Source organism: Vipera berus (genome assembly GCF_964194415.1).
Source record: "Vipera berus genome assembly, chromosome: 2".
NCBI lineage: Eukaryota > Metazoa > Chordata > Lepidosauria > Squamata > Viperidae > Vipera > Vipera berus.
In genome coordinates this window covers 263,584,734-263,612,043 of record NC_138203.1, presented here as the reverse complement: position 1 = coordinate 263,612,043, position 27,310 = coordinate 263,584,734, and the positions used below count along the sequence as shown (strand labels likewise).

At 45.2% G+C, this 27,310-nt stretch overlaps 1 protein-coding gene across 1 annotated transcript in view; it reads left to right on the top strand.

Moving 5' to 3' along the window:
• Positions 1–9,553: 9,553 nt before the first annotated feature.
• The window catches only part of TTLL3 (tubulin tyrosine ligase like 3), a gene marked incomplete at its 3' end in the record, with an annotated part of 40,711 nt that continues 22,954 nt past the window's right edge, over positions 9,554–27,310 (top strand). Inside the window, exons 1-9 of the mRNA XM_081319085.1 lie at positions 9,554–10,027; positions 14,121–14,164; positions 15,070–15,244; positions 19,026–19,078; positions 19,890–20,018; positions 20,295–20,409; positions 21,049–21,177; positions 25,427–25,619; positions 26,978–27,126. Coding sequence (XP_081175211.1) covers positions 9,922–10,027; positions 14,121–14,164; positions 15,070–15,244; positions 19,026–19,078; positions 19,890–20,018; positions 20,295–20,409; positions 21,049–21,177; positions 25,427–25,619; positions 26,978–27,126 — 1,093 coding nt within the window. The 5' untranslated portion in view covers positions 9,554–9,921. The remainder of the gene's footprint in view (positions 10,028–14,120; positions 14,165–15,069; positions 15,245–19,025; positions 19,079–19,889; positions 20,019–20,294; positions 20,410–21,048; positions 21,178–25,426; positions 25,620–26,977; positions 27,127–27,310) is intronic.

Here is a 27,310-nt window from a genome sequence, read left to right as displayed (position 1 = left end):
GATTTGAGTTCCACTGCTGTTACTTAATGCTCTTTTAAAGAACTGCAGTTTGATTCCACACCTTATTTGTTAAACAGGCACTACTAGCTAGCAATGACAATATTGCTTTATTCATTTTTCTATTGACTTTAATTAAATACCATTCTCCAGTATTGGCAATATCATTTTCATTTCTGTATGTGTACAGGTAGCCTAGACTTAATCCCTGTTGACCGTTTGAAGTTACAACAGCCTTGCAAAGGGTGCGTTCTGGGTCCTTCGCAATCTGTTCACATTTAGGACTGGTTGCCAAGCGCTCTGTGATCATGTGATTGTCATTTGCAATCTTCTCTGCTGGCTTCCCCAGAAAGTCAATGGGGAGGTTGGCAGAGAAGTTGCAAGCTGCTGCCACCTGCTGAGAGGACTTCTTCTTATCTCTTGAAAGAGCTATTGGCCCAGGCGAGCTGACATCCTTCCATGGGGTGCAGAAATGAAGCTTAAGAACATGCTCCTACCCCACCATGCCCAGGAGACCTCAGCCAATTACAGGGCCCCTTAGTGAGCATAAATTAGTGAGCATAAATAAGAGCCTTGGTGGAGCAGTGGGCTAATGCCTCCTTAAGTAACACCAGCTGCCTGCAATTAGTGCAGGTTCGCATCCCACCAGGCTCAAGGTTGACTCAGCCTTCCATCCTTCCGAGGTAGGTAAAATGAGGACCCAGATTGTTGGGGGCAATTAAGCTGACTTTGTAATAATGCCGCTTGGGGTGTGTATGAAAGCCCTAATAAGCAGGCATATACATAGAATGAAGGCTACTGCTAAGCTTGTAAGCCGCCCTGAGTCTTCGGAGAAGGGCGGGATATAAATGGAATTAAAATAAATAAAATAAAATAAATAAATAAATTGCAAGAACCCTCCATAATGATTACGAGAATGTCACCCACTTGCAGAATATCCGTGCCTTGCATCGCTTGGATGTGCCTGTCAGTAGCTGCAGAGCAACGCAAAGGTAAATGGAGTATTTTATGCATGCTGCTGGGTCCTGTAGCTGGCTGAGACCTCCCATCCCACACCAGATTTCTGCATGCTGCTGGGTCCTGTGGCCGGACAAGACCTCCAAGGTCTGGGGTTCTGGGGACACCTTCTGAGGCACCCCCCTGCTCTGTTTAACAACCTATGTGACTGCTTAACAACCGCAGCTGAGAGAGCTGAGATTGTGCTCATTGAACGAAACCGTCACGTGGCCACCTCACATTATGGCTTTGATCATTGACCAAGATTCTGGTTTCAATTATTCGTTGTAAGTTGAGGACTACCTGTACTTTTAGCATAGTAGCGGAACTCCTCCACTTTTTCTGTTGCTTCTGTTCCATTTGAACAAATGGTACACTTCAGTTGCTATGTTCCAAAACACGGGAGTCATCCTAACAGGTCACAGTTACATTTATGAGTCATGTGTCTTTTTGTACTAGGAATTCAATTTCCTCTTATTTATTTGCCATAAGTGAGGCATTAGTGCATTTTTTTTAAAAAATGGCAGTGAACTTTATGTTCCAATGTTCTTTCTGATTTTTTATTGAGTGGTTAATATTTCATAACAGCGACATTCCTACTTTCTTCTACAGTGCATTAGGCTTTAATTTTGATGTTTCTTTCTGGTTTTTCTTTCAACCCTCACAGGATTCAGTTTCAAGCCCTCTTGAAAAAAATTCTCTGCATATTTGGCCAGGTATATTTTTTACCAGACCACGTGTGGTTCAATCTAGCTTGCACCACCCATCCATCATTCAGATAACTTAAATCAGCATCTCAGAAACTAAATCTCTCTAGCTGTAAGGAATGGTGAAACCATAATGAGAAATTCCCAAGCTAGAGAGAACTGTTATCAGATATTTCCTATAGACATCTAGAGCAGGGGTCCCGAACCCCAGGTCTGTGGACCAGTACCGGGCTGTGGCATGCCAGCAACCGTTCCACACAAACAAGCAAAGCCCCATCCGCAAGATGCAGGCAGCACACAAAACCATGCACCCTCCGGTCTGCGGAAAAAACTCTCTCCACGGAACCGGTCCCTGGTGCCTAAAAGGTTGGGGACCTCTGATCTAGAGGATGCCTAAGCATCCACTGACTTGGAAAAAACAGGAGGGAAACCCTCTAGCTCTTTGACTTGGCTTACTGAGTGGTATCTCGGTATTCATCCTTAACTGGTTCAAGGTACCAATTAACCAAAAACAATGAGTACCAAACAATTTTTCCCCTGTAATGCAGTGAGTCACAAGGCAGCCAACACTGACCAGTTCCAGTTTGTGCTTTAAGTACCAAACAATGAGTACTGCGACAAAATGTTCATCTCAGAATGCACCCAGTACCAAATTTGATGAGTTTCAAAGCAGTTGAGTACCAAGGTACCACTATATAGACTGAATTTTGTGTACTACTACAACAGGCAAGTCTGAGTGTGTGTGTATGTGTGTGTGTGTGTGTGTGTGTATTCTGATTTTTGTCTGCTAATAAAGTGATACAGGTGGCCCTTGACTTAAAACAGTTTGCTTAGTGACCGTTCAAAGTTACAACAGCACTGAAAAAAGTGACTTATGTCCATTTTTCACACTTACGACCGTTGCAGCATTTACATTTGGATTCTTCACATTTATGATGGTCGCAGTGTCCCAGGGTCATGTCATCCCCTACCAATCGGGCTTCAGGCCCGGGTACAGCACAGAGACGGCATTGGTCGCACTGGTGAATGATCTCTGGAGGGCCCGGGACAGGGGATATTCCTCTGTCCTAGTCCTATTAGACCTCTCAGCGGCTTTCGATACCATCGACCATGGTATCTTACTGCGGCGTCTCAGGGGGTTGGGAGTGGGGGGCACAGTTCTTCAGTGGTTCTTCTCCTATCTCCTGGGACGCTCGCAGTCGGTGTTGGCAGGGGGGCAGAGGTCGACCCCTAGGACTCTCGTTTGTGGAGTTCCTCAGGGGTCGGTCCTCTCGCCTCTCCTGTTCAACATCTCCATGAAACCGCTGGGTGAGATCATTCGTGGCTTTGGAGTTGGGTATCATCAGTATGCTGATGATACCCAGCTTTTCATTTCGACCCCAAACCAACCCAGTGATGCCCTCGACGTGATGTCCCGATGCCTGGAGGCGGTCCGGGTCTGGATGGGGAGGAACAGGCTTTGACTCAACCCTGACAAGACTGAGTGGCTGTGCGTACCGGCATCTCGGGATATTCAGGATATCCCACCCCTCACTATGGGGGGTGAGTTAATACCCCCTGTAGATAGGGCTCGCAACTTGGGAGTCCTCCTAGATTCACGGCTCACTCTGGATGATCACATAGTGGCTGTGACTAGGGGGGCCTTCGCCCAGGTCCGCCTGGTGCCCCAGTTGCGGCCCTATCTAAACCGGGATGACTTATGTACGGTCACTCATGCGCTCGTGACCTCTCGTCTAGACTACTGCAACGCTCTCTACATGGGGCTACCCTTGAAGACCACTCGGAGGCTCCAACTGGTACAGAATGCAGCCGCGAGAGTTGTGTTGGGAGTTTCCCGACACTCCCATGTCACACCTTTGCTCCGCGAGCTGCATTGGCTACCAGTTGTCTTCCGGGTGAGGTTCAAGGTGTTAGTAATGACCTACAAAGCCCTACATGGCATGTGTCCGGAATACCTTGGGGAGCACCTGCAGCCGGCGTCAACTTCCCTCCGCCCAGTACGCTCGTTCTCTGTGGGTGCACCGGATCTTTGGAACCATCATCCGGTCGAGCTCCGGATGGCGCCCGATCTCCGCTCCTTCCGGCGCGATCTTAAAACCCATCTCTTTGAACAAGCTGGCCTGGCCTGATGGGACGGGGTTGGATTTTATAAATGGATTTTAACTGTTAATCTGTATTAATTTATTATGGGCACTGTTTAATTACTTTTTAATAATTTTTAATTTTTGTATCTTGTTTTTATGTATTGCCCTGTTCACCGCCCTGAGTCCTTCGGGAGAAGGGCGGTATACAAATTAAATAAATAAATAAATAAATAAATAAATAAAGTCAACGGGGACACCAGATTCACTTACTAACTTAACAACTGCAGCGATTCACTTAACAAATGCGGCAAGGAAAGTTGTAAAATCAGGCAAAACTCGCAACAAATTTCTCACTTAGCAACATAAATTTTGGGCTCAGTTGAGGTCATAAGTTGAGTTCATTTAACCAAGTCATTGTGTGAGAGCCTTCTGCTTAAATCCTGGAAAAGGATTTAAATGCAGAGCTAATATTTAGTCAAACCTGCTAAGAAGCTTGCTATCTTCTGCCTCCAAAAGCTGTGAGTGCTCCAACACTGGAAGTTTTCAAGAAGAGACTGGACAGCCATTTGTCTGAAATGGTGTAGAGTTTCCTGCCTGAGCGGGGGGTTGGACTAGATGGCCTCCAAGGTTCCTTCCAACTTTATTATTATTATTATTATTATTATTATTATTATTATTATTATTATTATTATTATTATTATTATTATTACCAACATTTCCAAAATCAAATGTTTACCTATTTTCTTCTTTTCTTTGCTAGTCCTATTCTATACAGGTAGTCCTCAACTTACAACAATTCATTTAGTGACTGTTCAAATGGTCGCTAAGGGGGAAAGGGCAAAACTCAACAAATCTCTCACTTAGCAACCTAAATTTTGGGCTCAATTGTCATAGGTTGAGGACTACCTGTAATCTTCAAGGAGGCTGAGAATACCATTTTGTGTCTGGAAGCAGCATTGTGATGTAATTATAACAGCTGTTGGTAGTTTTGGAAATTGCTCTATCATATCTGTCACTTTTCCCCAGCCTTGAAATGACAGTAAATCACAGCTCATGATTAGGCCAGTATGCTAGACCAGGGCTTTTCAACCAGTGGTACGGGTACCACCTGTGGTACATTGGCACCTGGCAGGTGGTACGCGACCATCCAAGAAAAGTGGTAGCAGGGGAGGGGAATGAGCTGAATCAGTGGCAGCACCGCACAAGCCTGAGCGAGAGATGGCTGGAGATGCAGGGCTGTCAGGGCTCAGCGGAAGCGCCAGGATCAGCGCCAGGCTCCAGCTGGAGCTCGGCACTGATCCTGGCACGTCTGCTGAGCCCAGAAGAAGCGCCGATCAGCTGGAATGTTGCAGCATCTCCAGGGTCTTGTTCTTTACATTCAGATGCTTGGCAACTGATTCCTATTTATGACGGTCACAGTGTCCCAGGGTCATGTGAAGTGACGAAAACCTGCTGCAACCACCCAGCAGATGGGGGGATTAAAAACCAAACACCCACCCCACCTCACCCCCGCTGCCAATCCTCAACAGAAATGCTCACAACAATGAAAACCTCAAACAGGAGGAAGAGCGCCGCCGGGCAGGCAGGCAGGTGTTTTGCTCGGCTGTGGCTTGGGGGGCACTTTTTTCAGTGCCATTGTAACTTCGAACAGTCACTAAGCAAAGTGTAAGTCGAGGACTACCTGTATTTCATCACTCCCCCCCCCCCTTTTTTTTTTTGGTCAAGTTTTTGACACCTTGCTAGGCGACTGGTGGTACTCGGATGTTGCCATATCCTAAAAGTGGTACAATGGGTGAAAAGGTTGAAAAGCCCTGTGCTAGACTGCCATTCAGCAGAAGACTCATAGTTTGGTTTGATAGTGTCTAAACCAGGGGTCTTTCAAACTTGGCCCTTTTATGACTTGTGGACTTCAACTCCCAGAATTCCTCAGACAGGCTGGCTGAGGAATTCTGGGAGTTGAAGTCCACAAGTCATAAAAGGGCCAAGTTTGAAGACCCCTGATCTAAAGCAAACATGAATGATGCCAAATGATGTATCTTGTTGTGATTGGCATTATTATCCCCTTTTTTTGGGTGCTAGATTTCTTCCTTGTATAGTCTGTTTCCTCTGACAATTCAGATAATAGTGCCTCCTGCAGTCTTAATACATTTTCATCCCCTCTTACGACCGGATGTTGCTTTTCATTGCTTCAATCCTTATTTTTATTCAAACACCATTACAAGTTTGCTGTTGCTGCCAGGTTTCTAGCCAGCCAGGAACACAAACACGTCACAATTGTAGTCTCATCTGTTGCCTTAACTCAGGCATGTCAAACTGCTGGCCCACGGGCCGGATGCATCACGCCAAAAATGTGCCCACCCCATTGCCAGCAATGGGGGAAAAGTTGCGATACGTCATGTGACATCACCTGACGTCGTGAGTTTGACATGCCTGCCTTAACTTTTGTTTCTTCAGTTATCACCAGCAGAAAGCCCTTTTAATTTTACTTGCTTGCCTTCTAAATTGGTAGATTTGGTATCCCACAAAGAGAAAATGGTTAAAGACTCCATCTTAAATTCGCCCACCAGATTCAATTTCCAAACCCTTTCTCTGTATTCTCACTAATTGAAGGCTGCTTCCCTCCCAGTGTTAACAGGTTGGAAGGAAAAAAAATACCAATGGGATAAAGGGTTAATAATGGGATTGTCCTTAAGAGTACTTTTCTGTGCCCAGACAATGGGAATTGTACTTTATATGGCAATGTGAAACAAAAGTTAGAGGAGCCTGGAAGTTGGTTTTCCTATATACATCCGTATTTGTATCCGTCTTTACACAAAGGGAAAAAACAGTCCAACCTATCAAAAACAGCACCATGGAAAACAGATTAGAAACACAAGTTAAGATAGGCAAGAAAATGGGAAGTGAGGATCTGTCTACCCTAGACGACTTCAAACCACCAGGACCAGATGGATTACACCCCAAGGTTCTGAAGGAACTGGCAAATATGATCTCAGAACCACTGAACTAGATTTTTCAAAGATCCTGGAGCACTGGGGAACTACCAGAGGACTGGAAAAGAGCTGATGTAGTTCCCATCTTCAAAAAAGGAAAAAATTGGATCCAGGAAACTGCAGACCTATCAGCCTGACCTCAATACCTGGGAAGATTCTGGAAAAGATAATCAAGCAACGAATCAGCGAACACTTAGAGGCAAACAATGTCATTACCAAAAGCCAACATAGGTTTGTTAAAAAGAGATCATGCCAGACAAAACTTACTGCATTCTTTGACCAGGTAACAGAATTAGTGGACCAGAGGAATGCTGTGGATATAATTTACTTGGATTTCAGTAAGGCATTTGATAAAGTAGACCACAACTTACTACTTGATAAGATAGAAAAATGTGGGTTATACAGCATCACCACCGGATGGATTCGTAGCTGGCTGACTGGCCGTACTTGGCCTGTGGTCGTCAATGGAACTGCATCTACATGGAGGGAAGTGTGTAGTGGGTTGCCCCAGGGCTCTGTTCTGGGCCCAGTGCTCTTCAACATCTTCATTAACGATTTGGATGAGGGGATAGATGGGGAATTCATCAAATTTGCAGACGACACCAAGCTGGCAGGAATAGCCAACACTCCAGAAGACAGGCTTAAGATACAGGAGGTTCTTGACAGACTTAAACACTGGGCACTAACTAACAAAATGAAATTCACTATTGAAAAAAGTAAGGTTCTACATTTAGGCAGGAAACTCCAAATGCACAGGTATAGTTTAGGAGGTACCTTGCTCAATAGTAGCAACTGTGAGAAGGATCTTGGAGTCCTAGTGGACAATCACTTCAATATGAGCCAGCAGTGTGCTGCAGCTGCCAAAAAAGCAAAAAAGACTGCATTAACTAGAGGGATAGAAGTCCCACTTTGGTGGGAAGGTAACGTTGTTCTAGATGTCATGCTGGCCATATGACCATAGAAATATCTTTGGACAGCGCTGGCTGAAAGACCTTGAAATGGAGATGATATATAGTCTATATAGTCAGCAATGACTAGTGGAGTAAAATTTTGCAAGGACTCCTTTATCTTTTAATTTTAGCAGTTCGAAAGCACGTAAAAAATGCAAGTAGAAAAATAGGGACCACTACGGTGGGAAGGTAACAGCGTTCCGTGCGCCTTTAGCGTCTAGTCATGCCGGCCACATGACCACGGAGACGTCCTCGGACAAGCGCTGGCTCTTCGGCTTTGAAACGGAGATGAGCACCGGCCCCTAGAGTTGGAAACGACTAGCCTGCATGTGCGGGGGAACCTTTACCTTTACCTTTACACTGGATTAGTGAATTTTATTTTATATCTTTTCTGTGCTATTAATTATATTTGACTGAGTTCAATGTTCTATATATTTTAGGTTTTTTTTTAAAAAAAAAGGCTTTTTGACTTTTTTAATGTTTTAAATAGTTTTCCACTATCCAGAGAACATTGATTAAAAATTATTACATAAATTTGGTTTCTTGCAGGCAGGCCTGAAGTGTAAAGGAGAAGGAGATAATGACACAGAAAGGAGAAAAAGATTTAGAAGGGGAGGTAAGGCAGCACTCCTCCAAATTAAATTAAGGTTTATTGATTTATGTATATGTTTGCTAGATTTCTATCTTGCTTTTCCTCAAGGAGCTTGAAGCAACCTACTTTCATTTTTTCCCCTCCACAACAACAAGAATTGTTTGGGCTCAAATTCCATGAACCTGCATCTGACAATAAGAAAACAAAAAATGTGATTATGGCCTTCAAACAATGTGACTCTGAATACAGCAAAAAAAGCAAACAATAAACCCGCCCAATCCCTGAAATCAAATACTATTTAAAAATACATGGGGTACCATCATGATGGGGTGAGCGCCTCTGGGGGATTTTATTTTTTAAAAAATTAAAATCTTAAAAACCAGAACCTGTTTGTTTCACAACAGCAACAAAGATTCTTTGGGATATTGTTGTCTAAAAATTGGTTAAGCCAATCAGAGCCGGACACGAGAGATGGATTTTTGCAAAACTTTTATTGAAGCGCTTTAGCAAATGGTCCAAGTCCAATGTGGGAGCTGAGACTCTGAACAACAGTATAGCCCAGGGGTAGGCAACCTTGTCAAGGTATAAATCACCTTAGTAGAGGGCGAAGGACCGTGCTTCAGAGGATGCATGATGTGCATGAGGGAAGGAAATAAAACACGATGCATAATCTTACTAAATACCTTGTAATTACAAAAATATAAAAACTAAATATATATTATAAAGAGAGCTAGCTGACTACATCCTAACATAACAGACAGTAACAGCAAAGTGAAAGACAATACAAGAATAAGTGTGAGAAACTTTTTCTAGACATGCGCACAAAACAGTCTGAAACCATAACATTACTGGTCATATGGGATTCACTATGGTTACCAGATAAGTTATCACCACAGGTGTAGAAAGCAGGGGAAAATGTACAGTTAGAAATGAACTTTTCTGATGAACAAAAAAAAAAGTGCAGTGACAAACCTCGGCTCTTTTATGACTCGTGGACTTCAACTCCCAGAATTCCTGAGCCAGCTATGCTGGCTCAGGAATTCTGGGAGTTGAAGTCCACGAGTCATAAAAGAGCCAAGGTTGCCTACCCCTGATATAGCCCGATGTTCTATACAGTTGATTTCCAGAAATAGGGAAGTAACATTTCACAAAGCTATTACCTTTTTGGGAGGTCTACCTTGCTTTTAGTCTAGATGTTCACTTGTCCATTTGCACCTTGCCTGAGCTTACGGGTCATTTTGCCTCTACAAAGTTATAGCTTGTTTAAGCTTTACATGCCCTGTTTGGGTTTCTGCTGCTTGTTTTCTTGTTGCCGAATCTTGTAACTTCCTATCTATTTCTGAGCACATGCTGTTAACAATTCCTTCATCTTTAATAGACACGTTGCACAGTTGCATTCTTCTAAATTTTAATTCTTTCCTAGGATGGGGGTGTATTGCTTCTTAATGGGTGATCCATCAGTATCAATGTTTTGGTTCAGGTTTTTTTAAAAAAAATTACAACAGAAGACAGAAGTGCTCCAGGACCTTCTTTTTTTATATGTGTGGTGGAAGCATTCTTGGTTTCATGTGAACATTTACCTTAAAAAAAAACACCTTTATCTAAATGAGTTCAGTTAGTAGATTAAAGCCGGATGGAGACGTGGCCTGCAGTGTCGAACCTATGAACCAGCCACCAAATGCATCACATATTAGCAGATACAAGCCAGAAGGTAAGTAGCCAGGATCCTGCCAGATCTTATTTGGTGTGAGCAATGCAAACTGCAAGCTTGATGCTCCATTCAATAATAATGCCTGCGTTAGGAAAAGGCCAAAGATACTAGCAGTTTGATGCCCTTAGGAAAAGCTTTAAGGTTTTAGGCCATTCTTCATTCTACGTCAGCCACCACATTCCGTTTAAGATCATCAGGAGAATTCTGCTGCTGAATTAAATCCATGACTCATTTAACTCTACACTGTATTTCTCTATCAGAGGGTGAGTAAAAACCCTGGCCTTCCACCTGTTTTTCACAGCAGATGTTTGCCAAAGGCAGGTTGCTTTTGATTTGGGGGGGGGTGTTAAATATATAATCAGCTGAGGCTTGGTAGCTTCTTTTTAGACCAGGGGTCCTCAAACCTGGCCACTTTAAGACTTGTGGACTTCTGCAGTGTATGCCTCCCAGCATACACAAAGGACAGAACAGCAGGAAGGGTTTTGGGGCATCCATCTGCCTGGCAGGGAGCTGACAGGGAAAGTAGGCAAGAGCCTGAGGGCAGCAGGTCACAAAGAGCCAACACAGAAACACATGCACACACACAAATCAGACCAACACAACCAGACCAAGGAACAGGAAGCAGAACCGAAACCACTACAGAGCCAAGCCTGAGAAGATCAAACAGGACACACAGAGCCCCCAGCTACCTCAGTCATTATGTTCGCTCTTAAGCCTGGGGGGAGGAGGAATCTGGAGGGTTAAATGTAAAAATTGTAAATAAGCTGTATATAGTTAAGAAGGAACGACAGAGGATCATCCTCACTATGGGGGAAGGGGTGCAGTGTATGCCTCCCAGCATACACAAAGGACAGCACAGCAGGAGGCTGATGGTGCAGATCAGCAGAGGGGCTGGACAGCTCCAGGCGATAACTGCTCACTCAGGATAAGCCTAATGACTTAAGCTGTTGACAGCCCCAGGCATGGTCAGCCTGGTGGGAAGCCAGGATCTACACCCATTGTCACCTGCACTGGCAGGAAGCCCAGGTTTGAACTGATTGGATGCCATCCACCTGGGCAGGTACAAATAGACACCAGGCTTCCCTGTTTCCCCAGTTCGTTCTGTTCAGAATAAACTCATCTTTACCCCAGCTCTGTGTCTGTCTCTATGTGAAGCACGCGATTTTACACTTCAACTCCCAGAATTCTGGGAGTTGAAGTCCACAAGTCTTAAAGTGGCCAGGTTTGAGGACCCATGTTTTAGACTCTCAAAGTTTGTTAAAAAGCATAAACCTTTGTGAGCTGTATTTGGTTTCATCAAATGTATAGAATGGGCTAAACTGATGCAGAATTTAAATCAGGGTGAGCTAGAGAGAAAACAAGCTGATTAGGCAGAAATAGATTACATGTGAGACAGATTACAATACAAGTAGTCCTTGGTTAACAATCATTGAAAGTTACAACAGCACCGAGTAAGGTAACTTTACAATTGTACTTCAGGTGTTTGGCAACCATTCACAATTATAATTGTCACAGCGTCCCACAATCACATGGTCGCCATGTGTGATCTTTCCCGCTGGGTTCCCACAAGCAAGGAGGTCACCAGTGGCAATCACATGACATCATGTCTAACAAGCAAAGAGGATTTGCTTAACAACCACAACTGGAACAGCTTTACAAACAAGCTCAATTTAGTGATGGAGGTCACGATCCCAATTACTACTGTTATCAGATCTACCATCACAACCGTTCAGCTTCCCTTTTGCATTGATGGCATCCTGCCATAAAAGAAGGGAAGGCGGGGAGGAAGAGAGGGGAACACAGGGAGAGGGATGACAGGAACCAGAGGTGTGAATTGGACATAAGCATTGAGAGATCCAGGGACGCAGTGGCTCAGTGGGTTAGGACACTGAGCTTGTCGATCAGAAGGTCGGCAGTTTGGCGGGTCAAATCCGGAGTGCCGCGTAACAGAGTGAGCGCCTGTTACTCGTCCCAGCTTCTGCCAACCTAGCAGTTCGAAAACACGTAAAAATGCAAGTAGAAAAATAGGGACCACTACAGTGGGAAGGTAACAGCATTCCGTGCGCCTTTGGCGTCTAGTCATGCCAGCCACATGACCACGGAGACGTCCTCGGACAAGCGCTGGCTCTTCGGCTTTGAAAGAGCCCCTAGAATTGGAAATGACTAGCACGCATGTGCGGGGGAACCTTTACCTTTACATATTGAGAGATCCAAGGACACAAGCATGAGAACGGAATGTAAACACCCAGCAAAGAGGCACCAAACTGTTACCCAAACTCCTAATTTTAATACTATTTGACACTGAGCAAATGACCAAGAGGGAAGGACTTGGGTGAAGGGAAAAGCACTGAATTTACAGCAGGAATATTCAGATCTGGCTTTGTGTACGCTGTAACCACTTGGTTTTAGGGAAAGTATACCTTTTCTTAATTGAGTCAAAGTGTTTTTCTTTCCTAAACTCCCAAGCTGGGACAGGCCTCACAATAGAATAGAATAGAGCTGGAAGGGACCTTGGAGGTCTTCTAGTCCAGCCCCCTGCTCAAGCAGGAGAACCTATATCATCTCAGCCAGGTGATTGCCTACAACCCATCATAAATATGAACCAGTTGCCAAGTGTCTGAATTTTGATCATGTGATCCTGGGGATGCTGCAATAGTCGTAAGCATGAAAAACGGTCATAAGTCACTTTGTCAGTGCCGTTGTAACTTTGAACAATCACTAAATGAATTGTTGTAAATTCAAGACTACCTGTCAGTTTTTGACTCCTGGGCACTGCCTGAGTTAGTCCCTGCAGTTTTCTTGGCAAGATTTTCTGGAAGGGATTGCAATTGCCTTCTTCTTAACAGGGCTGAGAGAGAGAGTGAGAGAGAGGGGCCCAAAGATGCCCCAGCTGGCCTTCATGCCTAAGGCAAGATTAAAACTCATAGTCTCCTGGTGATTGGCCCAAAGTCACTGAATTCCTGCCTAAGGCAAGATTAGAAGTTACAGTCTCTTGGTTTCTAGCTTGGTCCTTAAACAACTACTTGGTCCTTAACCACTACTTGGTCCTTAAACCACTGGCTCCACTTCCTATTAAAAGGTCGTGAGCCAGGGCTCCAGCAAAGAATATTTTTTGAAAAAGCCTTGTTGCAAGCAAGAAACCTGTAGGCCCACGGGTAGTTAGATTATTCTTGCAGAGAATAAGGAGGGGTCTATTTGGCTGCCATTGAGCTGCAGTGATTAGAATGCTTGATTGAGACCAAGTAAACCAAGATCCGGGTTTCAAATTAACCACAAAACTCTAGCCAAACCCAAGTCCTGTAGCTGTTCTTTATATGTTTTAGTCTCCAGGCCTTTGATCATCTTAGTTGCTCTTCTACCTGTACGTTATCAATTAACAATTGTAATGTGATAAAGTCCCATTATGTTTGTTGAGACCCTTCTGAGATAAGCTGAAAGCTCTGACGTATATGAATTGAGCAGCCTCTTGTTTAATTATACTAGTAAAGTTTCTTTTTTTCCAAAATGGCTAATTTAAGATTTGTAATGGAGTGTCCTGTGAAGCTAAAATACTCTTACATTACTTTATCCTTGTTTTGATTCATCTCATTATCCAACTCATGGGCAATATTCACAGGGTTCCAATTGCTTCCTTAATTGGTTGGTAAATTCCTTAATTGGATGTTAGCAGTATACTGATATCACCCCAAATTCCAGATGGCTGCTCCTGTGGTTTTATAGTGTATAAGTGATGAACAATGTGTGGGACCACATGGAACTATATACGGCACTAACAGTCAGCAGCTCAAATGACAAACTGATATTGGTCACGTGGCAAATAGGCAGGGCTTTTTTTCTCATAGAACGCTCAGAACAGAGTTCTGGCACCTTTTTTGGATGGAAACTTGTAGGGTAGGCAAGGCAGGTTGTATGACATGTGTGACTTCCGGCACCTTTTTCTTTTACAAAAAAAGCACTGCAAATAGGTTTGAGAATTGTGAAGCTAGGAAAGGAAATTTTGTGGGTTTTTTTGCCCCCTTCCTAAGATATACAGCCTCACTGATAGATGGGCGCACACAACGCAGCATCAATGTCACCTTTTCTTTCAATCCAGATCGCCTCAAGGAAGCCAGACAATATGTGGAGAGAGCCATCAAGGTAATGATATTGACTGAATTTGCCTCCCTATATCAGCTTCCCCATATCAGCCTCAGAGTGCAGAGAAGAGCAATAAGGATGATTAGAGGACTGGAGGCTAAAATATATGAAGAACGGTTGCTGGAATTGGGTTTGTCCAGTTTAATGAAGAGAAGGACCAGGGGTGACATGATAGCAGATTTCCAATATCTAAGGGGCTGCCACAAAGAAGGTGTCAACCAATTTACCAAAGCACCTGAAGGCAAGACAGGAAAGAATGGATGGAAACTAATCAAGGAGAAAAACAAAGTGGAACTAATTAATCAGTGGAATGCCTTCCCTCCAGAAGTTGTGGGTCTCCCACACTGGAGGTTTTTAAGAAGAGATTGGACAGCCATTTGCCTGAAATGGTATAAGGCTGTGCTCCCAAACCCTTTGTGGCTTGGCAGCCTGGCGGTGGGGGAGAGGGAAACCGGGCCATGTGAGTGGTGAGGCAGCAAGCACATATGCATGCGTGCAGCTCAACTTGCATAACGGGCAGACTGGCAGGCCCACGCACGTGTGCACAACTCAACTTGCGCAAGTTGAACTGTGCCCATGTGTGCCCATGCGCTGGACTGCCACTTGTGCAAGTCAAGCTGTGCACACATGCGCATGCATGGCAGCCCACTGCTCGCGTAGCCCAGTTGAGACTACACCATGGCCTAATAGTGGGCCACAGCCCAGGGGTTGGGGACCCCTGGTATAGGACTTGCTGCTTGAGCAGGGGGTTGGACTAGAAGACCTCTGAGGTCCCGTCCAACTCTGTTACAGTATTCTGCCCTTGAAACCTTTCCTTTGTTTTGGAACATTGCCACTAAGATCCTGTCGGTCCTCCTCCTGCAGTGCAAAGTAGCTAATCCTCTAATTCTCCTGCCAACTCATAGCAAAGGAAGATCTTTATGGTCCATGGTCCGTACCCCGTCATCCGAAGACAACTTCTTGTCAGAGGTTGGGTGGAGAGGAAGTTCCCAAAGATACCTAAAGTTGTTACTAAGCGGGAACGTTTCCTTGATGGCGAAGCTGATGAAGATGGCGATGACAGTGATGCAACTGATGATGGTAAGCCTTGATCTGCCCCCCCCCCGGTTTATTTTCTTTTTCTTTTGTTTTAACCATTGTTTAAGCTTATTCTTTCTGCAGACTTCCATGTACTACTGGTTTTTTGATAGAAGGGGAGATACCATTCATAACTGATGCTCTTCCAATGGAGCTTTGGGTAAAGCCAAAATTGCCAACCAGGTCAACAGCACCTATTGGCAATACCACTGCTGTTGTAGGTAACCCTTTCTGTATTATTCTGGAAGCATATTCCCCAAATAATAGAAGAGAGGGAGAAAGATTATCCTCCATTGACAGGAATAGCTAACATCCCAGAAGATAGGCTCAAAATCCAGACAGATCTCGATTCAATTGAACATGGGCTCTGTCTAACAAAATGAAATTCAATGAGAGAAAAGTAAGGTTTTACACTTTAGCAAGAAAAACCAAATGTACAGGTACAGATTAGGTGAGACTTGACAGCAGCAGTAACTGTGACAGGGATCTTGGAGTCTTAGTGGGCAATCACTTAAATATGTGTGTGACAGCAGTCAAAAAAGCTGACGCAACCCTAGGTTGCATTAACAGAGGGATAGAATCAAGATCACATGACATATTAGTACCGCTTTATAAAGGCATAGTAAGACCACACTTGAAATACTGCATCCAGTTTTGGCCACCATATTGTAAAAAAGATGTTGAGACTCTGGAAAGAGTGCAGAAAAGAGCAATAGAAACGATTAGGGGGCTGGAGGCTAAAACATATAAGGAACGGTTGCTGGAATTAGTATATCTAGTTTAAGGAAGAGAAAGATGAGGGGGGACATGATAGCAGTCTTCCAATATCTCAGGGGCTGCCACAAAGAAGAGGGAGTCAAGCTATTCTCCAAAGCACTTGAAGGCAGGACAAGAAGCAACGGATGGAAACTAGTCAAGGAGAGAAGCAACCTAGAACTAAGGAGAAACTTCCTGACAGTTAGAACAATTAACCAGTGGAACAACCTGCCTCCAGAAGCTCTGAATGCTCCAACACTGGAAGTTTTAAAGAAGAGACTGGACAGCCATTTGTCCGAAATGGTATAGGGCTTCCTGCCTGAGCAGGGGGTTGGACTAGAAGGCCTCTAAGGTCCCTTCCATCTCTGTTATTCTTCAAATTCAGTCTTGCAAATACTTTGGTATTCATTTTGCATTAGTCCTAGTGACCGGTGATAACAGATAATGCATTTTGCCATCCAATGCATTTGAATGGCACCAGGTGAGGGAAATCTGTTTCTATCTTGTCAATATTTATTTTAACTGTGCAGTCCTTTAAATTCAGTTCTGCATAGGTACCGCGGAACAAGGGCAAGGGCATGAAATGCCACTGTCTGTAATTCTTTAAAGCAGACAGCAAATTTCCCTAGGACTGTGCAGTGAAAGCCAATAATTTTATTTATTTTTTATTTTTATTTTAATTCCATTTACGGTATATCCCGCCCTGCTCCGAAGACTCAGGGCGGCTTACAAGCTTAGCAGTAGCCTTCATTCTATGTATATGCCTGCTTATTAGGGCTTTCACACACACACCCCCAAGCGGCATTATTACAAAGTCAGCTTAATTGCCCCCAACAATTTCAGGGAAAGTTGAAGCTGCTTTAAACAATTTGGTAGGCAGGTGTTAAGTTCATGCTTCCGTATGCTCCAAAACAGCTTCTTGGAATGAATGTGAAACGTGGTGCTACTCCAGGGCCTGTGGTTATAGTGGTACTGTCTGAAAGGAATTTCTGTGTGGACTGAATCTGTGCCATGGAGCAGCCCATCACTCAATATGTTTTCTATTGAAACTGCATGCTTACAGGTAGTCCTCAATTTACAACCATTCGTCTAATGATCGTTCAAAGTTACAACAGCACTGAAAAAGTGACTTGTGACTGTTTTTCACACTTACGATGTGCATCCCCATGGTCACATGATCCAAATTCAGACCTTTGGCAACTGGTTCATATTTATGACGATTGCAGTGTCCTGGGGACATGTGGTCAATCTTTTGTGACTTTCTGACAACCCAAGTCAATGGGGGAAGCCAGATTCATTTATTGACCATGTTACCAATTTGACCACTACAGCGATTCACTTAACAACGGCGGCGAGAAAGGTCGTAAAATGGCCCAAAACTCAGCTAGCAACTATCTCGCTTAGCAACATAAATGTTGGGTTGAATTGTTGGCTGTAAGTCGGGGACTATCTGTGTAAGCTTTGGTTCCAGACTCACTGACAGCGGCTGGCTGGTAGGATGAGGTGCTACTGAGAGGCAGCGCTGTTGATGCTGAGCTGCCAGAGGGAAACGCTTGTAATTGTATAATGGTGCTTTCTGTTCCTCTTTGCATCGCCCTGTACTCTCCAAGGCAGACATGTCAAACACAAGGCCCGGGGGCCAGATCCGGCCCGTGAAGTGGTTTCATGTGGCCCGTGAAGCCATCCTGGAAACAGTGAGGGAACGGCCCCCACTGCCTTGGCCCTGGCCCAGAGACCCCCTCCTGCCAGAGACCCTCAGATCTGTCCCACTCCTGCCCAGGCCCCCATAGGCACCCTTGATGCCAACGATGTAGAGCTGGCCACGCCCACCCAGTAGGTCATAGGCACTCTAGCCACGCCCACCCAGTAGGCCACACCCACCCAGGCCACACCCACCCGGCCCCCAGAGGGCAACCGCAATGCTGATGCGGCCCTCAATGAAATTGAGTTTGACACCCCTGCTCCAAGGGATTCCAAGGGATTTTATAACCCTCTTGAGAGGGGAATCTGCAAAAAGTATGGGAAGCTGTCCTTCATTCTGTGGATGGAAGTCTTCCTTCTCCCTTATAGAATTTTGAAAGTTTTGAAATATACTGCTCAAAAAAATAAAGGGAACACTTAAACAACGCAATGTACTGTATTTAATAGTAGGATGTCTTATTTTCTGTTCCCTTTATTTTTTTTGAGCAGTTTATTTTATTTCAAATATTTAAATCGACAGCAGTAGCTTTGGCAAAGCACTTCTTAGGCTTATATATCCACTCCCGAGTGCTTTACAGCAGGGGTCCCCAAACCCCGGGCAATGGCCGATTCAGAACTGGACATCACAAGAGGTGGACTGCTGCAAGTGTGCAGCTCCACCCGCACAAGCAGCTCCCCAAAGGCTCCTCTTCTGTCTTGTGTGAGTGAAGCTGCGCGCGCACTCACGTGTGTACCTGTCCACTGCTCTCGTGGCCCGGTTATCTTCTTCCCCCCCCCCCCACAGCCGGGCTGCCAAGCCGCCTGCTCCCGATGCTCCAAAAGCGGAACGGTGTGTGAGAGAAGATGCTGCACATCCTGCTCAGTTTCACTGACATACCGAGACTGTGTGCGCAGGAGACCCAATCCGCTTTGGCGCCTTGAGCAGCCTCAGTGAGCCTGAAAGAGCTTGAGACACCCACCTACCCACCCACCCACAAGGCTTCTCTTCTCTGTGCCACAAACCTTTGCAAACGGGTGAAACGCTTCGGGGGAGCAATCTCACGCTGCCTCAGGCCTTCCGTCCCTTTGCAAAAGCCTGAAGGAGGGTGAAAGTGCGCCCCAAAAGCTTATTTTCTCTCTTGCGCGAATGGAGCCGTGTGCGCGTCAGCTCACCATTAACGCCGCCCCGTTCCCCTCTCCCACCACCCCCACAGCCATAAGTCACTCTTTACATGCTGTTGTAACTTTGAACAGTCACTAAATGAATGGTGGGAAGTCAAGGGCTACGTCCATCGTAGGACAGCTCTTTTTTTTTCTAAATTTTTATTCACTTTTTTTCATACTACAGATGAGGAAGAGGAAGATGAGCAGGATGATACAGATGGTATCTATAACCTCATGGTTAGTTTGGGGTACCAGAGTGATCTGCCCTTTAAACACTTCCTTTTATTACTATGTATTTGTTCCGTTTTCCTCCCCATAAAACAGGGGCAGTCTACTTGGTTCTCCCTTTCCCATCAAATTTATTTTGCACAGAAGCCTGGAGAGGTAAGTTGCTTTAGAGAGCATACAGACCCCAATGGTATTACAGTCCAATAGGACTCTCTTGATCCAAGTCACAACATCCTTTGATCACATTCATGTAACCCGTTCTTAATTTGGTTAATCTGGTGGTTATATTAAATGGGTTAATTCTAGATTTACACAATATATTATATAATAAACCAATCCAACCAACCAGGTTCCCAAAACACGCTAAGCCAGCGGTACCCAACCTTTCCTGCTTGGCGGACCAGCGGGGTGGGGGTGGGGGAGAGGGAATGGTTCTGTGTGAATTGCAGGCACACACAAGTGCGAGCACCTGCCGCTTGTGCAAATGGAGCTGCACGCGCACGTGTCCTTGTCCACCGCTTGTGCGGCCCCATTCCAAACGGGCCTTGGACCCCTATGCTAAGCCACAAAAATCTAACTCAGATTGGAATTCAAACTTAGTATTAAATTGCTGGGTCTTTATCCATCTATGTATGTTTACAAATCCAGCTCCTGTCTCCACTTGACATTCGTTTATTGTGAATTCTTAACAATTATTTGCCAGTGAACCCTTTACTATTCCCTACTGATTTTTAAATTATTTTGACATGGTTTCTTATTATTAGACTTCTGTTCTTTGCCTTTACACCTTGCTGTTTTTTTTGCGCCCTTTCATTGGCAGTCAAGGCTGGTTCGTAACCAGATCCCCTACTTCATCTGGACCAATCGGCGAGATGTGATTGATTGTCGCTACATGCGCAAGGACCAGATGATGAATCACTATGCCAAGGCAGGGACCTTCACTACCAAGGTGAGCAGAGGACCATTTCATAAACATCCACACCACGCAGCTCTGCTGGCACAGTGGTTGGAACGCAGCATTGCAGTATAACTCTGCCCATTGCCAGGAGTTCAATCCTGACCGGCTCAAGGTTGACTCGGCCTTCCATCCTTCCGAGGTCAGTAAAATGAGGATCCAGATTGTTGGGGGCAATAGGCTGACTCTGTGAACCGCTGAGACAGTGCTGTCAGGCGTTATAAAGTGGTATATAAGTCTTAAGCACTATTGCTATGTCCTCTCTCTTAGGTAGGGCTGTGTCTTAACCTGCGTAACCTCCCATGGTTTGACCAGGCTGATGCAGATACATTTTTCCCACGGTGTTATCGTCTTGGAGCTAAAGATGAAAAACATGCTTTTATTGGTAAGAAGTATTCCCAACAAACGCGGTGGCTTAGTGGGTTAGGACGCTGAGTTTGTTGATCAGAAGGTCGGCAGTTCGGCGGGTCGAATCCCGAGTGCCGCGTAACAGAGTGAGTGCCTGTTACTTGTCCCAGCTTCTGCCAACCTAGCAGTAGGAAAGCATGTAAAAATGCAAGTAGAAAAATAGGGACCACTACAGTGGGAAGGTAACAGCGTTCTGTGCACCTTTGGCGTCTAGTCGTGCCGGCCACATGACCACGGAGACGTCCTTGGACAAGCGCTGGCTCTTTGGCTTTGAAACGGAGATGAGCACCGGCCCCTAGAGTCGGAAACGACTAGCACGCATGTGCGGGGGAACCTTTACCTTTACCTTATTCCCAACAACCGGTCAGCAGTAATCTGTTTCCCACTGGCCAGATAATCACACTGGTCAGTAGATTATTTAGAAAAATAGACAGAGCTCCTTTTGAGACCCAGGGCAACAGGAAAAAAAAAATTCTATCCTATGTGTGGGAATTGCATGTAGTTTGCAGGCTATGCCTTGTGCACCAGAGCTCTTAAATTCTTGGGATGAAGCAAGTTTAGGAACTGAAATAACTGCTTTGCTAGGAATTACAGGCCTTTTTGCTTTTTATGATAGAGGACTTCCATCTCACTGCAGCCAGGAGCCTTCTCAAAATAGTGGTGAAACGATACTGGAAAAAGCCGACTTTCATCACAGCCTTGGATGAAAATCAGAATGAGTTCCTAAGCGGTCCAGGGTCTTCAGGTGGGTGCAGCCAGTAGAAAATCTGGGGCAAATTAAAGAACTATAATCTCTCGCCAGAGTCTATAGAAAGCCTGAAAGGTTGGACTTCATGGACCAGGACAAGTGGCAAAAAGCCTTTTGGGTTTTAAATGCTTTTTGCCTTTTTGCTTTTCATAACGCTTCAAGATGATTATATCCTGTAGGGAAATAGTCTTTATGTTCTGGCTATTTTAAGTGTTTGAGTTCTACTTTGTGAATCAGAGCAGCACAACTGGAGTGCAAAAAGGCTTTGTTTCCTGTACCTGAATGATGTTTTGTTATCTTCCCAGAACCATTTTAGGGATTTTATCCCACTTTCCTTATTGCAAATGCCAGTAAAAATGCATTTCAGCTACCTTGCTGCAATCTTGGCTTTGCCCAGGTCTAATTAGACCGGAAATGTGGAAGTATTATTTTGCTACCAAGCTGAGAACTATTTTAAAAAGTATTTTGGTTGTGAAATTGGGGAGTTAGAACCACACTGGGTATTTACGTAATCTGAGACAAATTTACTTCGAATTCAGAAGATACAGCCCTGGTGGATGCCATCTCTTAAGGTCCAAAGAGGTACGTCTTTTCATTTTGTAAATGAAGAGTTGCTACTATTTGAACTACTATAATATCTAAAATAATCCACTTTTGAGTTTTGGAAGAGTTTGCTGATTACCGCGAATATCTGTTACGGGTACATCCAATTTTCAAAGTCCAGTTTAACACGTTTTGAGCATTCAAAGGGCTTAATGCTTAGATTAGGAAAAAAAATCAACTCAGAAACTTAGCTAACTTATTCCAGGTGGTTTGATATTGTTTTGATGCACACAAGTAGCCCTTATTTGTGGAGAATTCTGTACTAATCGCTAATAAACCTTTCCACCAAGATGCTCAAGTTGTGTTACTCTCTTTTCTCACTGTTGTACTGCTTTGAATAATAATAATAAGGCAAGAACTGGTCTGAAATTCAGGTGTTTTTTTTTTAAAAAAATCAAGTCTTAAAATCTTTTGCTTCCTTCCTTGCAGTGGTATTCTTGTTGCTTTTGTTAGGATGATGACACTACAAGCTCTGGTCCTTGAGAGTTGTGTGATATTGCAATGCATGTAGAAAAGAAGCAAAGTTATGTCATAATACTGCTTGCATCACTCTAACCCCTTATCCTTGACCCACAAAAACTGCTGCTTCCTTTCCTTTAAACATTACTTCCTCCAGGGCTTTTTTTCTCATAGCACGCTCAGAACGGAGTTCCGGCACCTTTTTTGGATGGAACCTTGTAGGGTAGGCAAGGTGGGTTGTATGGCATGTGTGAGTTCCGTCACCTTTTTCTTTTACAAAAAAAGCACTGACTTCCTCCATCTGTTTCCCATAACTGAGGGCCAGGAATCTTGTGGAGTAGAGTAGAGTAGAGTAGAGTAGAGTAGAGTAGAGTAGAGTAGAGTAGAGTAGAGTAGAATAGAATGCTGGAAGGGACCTTGGAGGTCTTCTAGTCCAGCCCCCTGCTCAATCACGAGAACCTATATCATCTCAGACAGGTGATTGTCTAGTCTCTTCTTAAAAATCTCCAGTGATGGGGCGCCCACGATTTCTGAGGTAAGCTGTTCCTCTGGTTGATTGTCCTCACTGTCAGGAAGTTTCTCCTTAATTCCAGGTTGCTTCTCTCTTTGGTCAGTTTCCAGCCATTGTTCCTTGTCCTCCCCTCTGGTGCTCTGCTGAACAACCTGGCCCCCTCTGCCTTGTGGCAGCCCCTCAGATACTGGAACACTGCTATCATGTCTCCCCTATTTCTTCTTTTCTTTAGACTACTAGCCAAACCCAAGTCCAGCAGCCATTCTTCGTATGCTTCAGTCTTCAGGCTTCCAGAAATCAGTCACTCAAAGCTAGGGCTACAAAATGCTTCAGATTTGAAAGGAAGAAGGTTTTCCTTATAACACCCATTGGCTGTAGGCATCTTTGCCTGGAATCTTACTTGGGAAAAGATGTAGTGGCTTTAAGGCAGATATTACAAGTGCCCCTGCACGCTCCAGAGTATCTCCTTGTCTTTGCATTTAAGATCCTGCACAAACCTAATCAAAATACTGCATTTGTGTACAGGTAGTCCTTGAGTTACAACTGTTCATTTAGTGACCATTTAAAGTTACAACGGCATTGAAAAAAGTGACTTATGACCATTTTTCACACGTACGACCATTGCAGCATCCCTATGGTCACATGATCAAAATTTAGACACTTGGCAACTGGTTCGTACTTATGACGGTTGCAGTGTCTCAGGGTCATGTGATCAACTTTTGATCAACCTTCTGACGAGAAATCAATGGGGAAGCCAGATTCACTTAACCCCTGCATTACTATTTTAAAATTGCTGTGTATTCACTTAACAAAGCTGGCAAGGAAGGTCATAAAATGGGGCAAAACTCACTTAACAAATGTCCCGCTTAGGAACAGACATTTTGGGCTCCATTGTGGTCATAAGTCGAGGACTAGGTGTACTAACTCAGCATGGGAGAAACATTTCAGCTTGTCTCTGATGCATAATTGTGGATGTCATAAATAAGACGCATGCTTTTCTTTTCTTTTTTAAAAAATCTGTTTAATAGTTAACAATTCTGGCATGGAAACCTTCCCAATTGGTGCTGTCTAGGCCAGGGGTAGGCAACCTCGGCTCTTTTATGACTTGTGGACTTCAACTCCCAGAATTCCTCTGGGAGTTGAAGTCCACGAGTCATAAAAGAGCCGAGGTTGCCTATCCCTGGTCTAGGCAGATGGAGAATACAGATCCCCTTATTCCAACAGCCAGCATGCTTATTAGGGAATGCTGTAGGCTGATACTTGTAAAAGAGAGGTTAGTAGAGCATGAAAAAGATTAATCCAATATGCATCCAGTTTTTACAGGTTGTTAAACAAAGCTTGGGTTTCCATTGGTGGCATGTGTGCATATGCGTGTCTGCACTAACTCAGTGGCATCCGTAAGGTGGGGGTGAGGCAAGGTAGATGAATCTAGAGCAGAGGTCCCCAACCTTTTGGGCGCCAGGGACCAGTTCAGTGTAGAAAGGTTTATCCACGGACCGGAGAGCGTGTGGTTTTGTGTGCTGCCTGCATCCCATGGATGGGGCTTTGCTTGCTTGTGTAGACCGGTTGCTGGCATGCCGCTGCCCGGTACTAGTTCACGGACCGGGGGTTGGGGACCCCCGCTCTCAGTAAATGTTCCAACAAATGGCCTTCCAACAACCAGTAAGGCTCCACCCCATGCTACCCTGAAGGCAGCCACCCTCAGTGCCCCAAACAACAGCCCCTGTTTTACAAAGAAAGCCCACAGAGTAGGAGCACGCTCACAGGGCAAGGTCTAGGGTCCCAAGACCAGCCCACCCGGCTAAGCACATCCACAAGGCAAATTGTAGTCCACAAGGTTCAGTTGAGGGGCAAGACACAGCAGTCCTCAGGGCAAAGGCAAGGTAGAAGGCAAAAGGCGGTTCCAAAGGTAAAGCAAAGGGCAAACAGCAGTCCACAAGACAAGGGCACAAGGCAGAAGGCGCTAGGCAAAGCAACAGGCGAAAAGCAGCCTTCAAGGCAAGGCAAGACAAGAGGCAAAAGGTAGGAGTCAAAGTCGGGGGAGTGTAAGCCAAAACAAACCATTGTTCCTGGCAAAGACTAACTCCCAATGGCTTCTCCTTAAGTTATTCCCCTCCAGGTGTTCCATGTGAGGAGGGGGTGGGGCGACCTCCTGAGTAGTCTCGGAGCCCTTCTTCGGGCTTGCCTAAGCTCTGCTCTCTGTGCCCTTGGATCAAGTGGAGGAGGCAGCTGCTCCCCATCAGAGGGGATCTGCTGCCTATCAGCACCACTGTCTGTCAGCAGCTGATTTCGCGCCCCCCCAATGTCTGTGAAGATAGGCAGCTCTCCGTTGGGTCGACCACCTTCCCCAATGCCTGAGGGGCCTGGGACAGCATCGTCCTCAGCCCCTGGCCTCTCCAAACATGCCGAGGGAGATGCGTCACCCCTGTCGGAGGGTCCCGGTTCCAACTCCTCCTCCTCCTCCTCCTCTGATGGGGCCATGACAGATTCCTTTTGCAGATGAACAAAAGGACACCTAGGCACTCATCAGGAGCCAAGCGTGACTTGGAATATTTAGAGACAAAACAAAACATCTTGGCTTTCCACCAGTTTTGCCTTTTGGGACACCAGTGCTCAGGCTGTCCCTTGTCACGTACCCAGTATATAGCTGGGTCACTAATCTTTCACTTCTAGAAGCCAAGCATCGCATCCGCCACAAGAAAGGGGCCAATTTTTCAGCCCAGCTGATTGAGACAGCGATACACGCTTGTGAGGAGCACCTGAGCAGCCTGAAACATCAGGACATCGACAGAGACTCTGGATCTGCCTTGCAGCTGTCAAAAGGACACTGGCAGGACTTTCTGCACAGCTACTATCAGATAGCCCAGTAAGCACAAAAGTTTCAACTTTGGGGTGAAGGCCGGTGTGGGGGGGGAAACCACCAGTTTCTGCAATCAATAGATCTCATTTCTGCAACTGTACAAGTATGCCTCGACTTACAACCATTTGCTTAGTACCGTAACTGTTCAAAGTTAAAGCAGCCCTGAAGAAAGTGATTTATGATTGATTTTCACCCTTATGACCATTGCAGCCTCCTGAAATCAAAATCTGGGTGCTTGGCAACTGGCATGTATTTCTGACGGTTGCAGTGAGTCCTGGGGTCATGTGATCACCATTTGTAACCTTCCCGGTTGGCTTCCGACAAGCAAAGTCAAATGGGGGAAGCCAGATTCCCTTTAAAAAACTGCCTCATCATTCCCTTAACAACCGCTGTGGGTTCATTTAACAACTGTGGCGAAAAGGTCATAAAATGAGGCACAGGTCTCCAAATAAGCACCTCAGCCATGGAAATGTTAGGCTCAGTTGGGGTCGTAAGTCGAGGACTTCCTCCAAATAAAAATAAACAAATACTTGCTAATGGTTCCATGCTGAAAAGGACAGCGGTGGGCAGCCTTCTGACAACCAAGGCCTACAGTAGGGAAACAGTGGCCTGATGAGGCCATGGGACTGATTTTCCAGTGATTTTCCTGTTGAGGGAGATGCACGAGAACTTTCAGTGTATTAACACGAGCAGTTTATGATACACTTTCTTATTTTGTTCTGTCTCCAAATGTTAGGAAATTATTTATTTATTATTAAATTTATATGTCGCCTCCCTCAGGGCTCCCCAACCGATGGTCTGCAGTCTGGTACCAGGCCGTGGCCTCTTGGCTGCCGGGCCATGAGAATAGCTGCGAGTCCCCCCCCCCACTTGTGGCAGCACCACCCCGCAGGTGCTAATGGCTCCATTTGCGCATCCGTGCGGGCTCTAGTGGCCCATTTGCAGATGCATACGGGCTCCAGTGGCCTGTTTGCATGGGTACCAGCAGCCCATTTATGCATGTGCGCGGGTACCAGTGTGACGCTGCGGGTGTGCACGGCCTGATTGAGCATGCATGCAGTAACACTGCCACTGTGCATGGGCCGCACGTGCACATTTCTGTGCTCTTCCCTTTCGTTCCAGGCCACCAAGCCGGAAAGGTTGGGGATCTCTGGCCTATCTGACTAACAAGCGACTCTGTGTGGCTTACACATTATGCTGTTGTTTCTTGATGGCTTGCCCTCAAATGTAGTGCAGTAACACAATTTCTAGGGGCTCAGAAGCCGTTTGCAATCCATAGGCCATAGGTTCTCTCTCCCTGGCACAGGTTACGACCATGGAAGGGCATTGGGTCATGCTATTGGGTCAAGTATTTGTCATTACAGCGAAGGGGCCCAGATGACGCAGACAGAGAGCCTAATTGAGCGCTGTGATGATATCTTGCAACGACTGCAAAAAGTCGTCCCACAGTTGGACATGGAAGGGGACAGGAACATCTGGATTGTCAAGCCAGGAGCTAAGTCTCGTGGCAGAGGTAAGTCTACTGGGCACGGATGAAATAGCCCAAATACCTTGAGAGAGGGAGTTGACAAAGCAGTTGGGGGATGTTTCAGTCTGTGTAGATTTTTTTTTTTTGGCTGGATTTTAATGCATTGTACCAAGCCATTCTTTAACCATGGCTTGTTAGGTAAGAAACCGTTGTACTAGATGAATTTGCC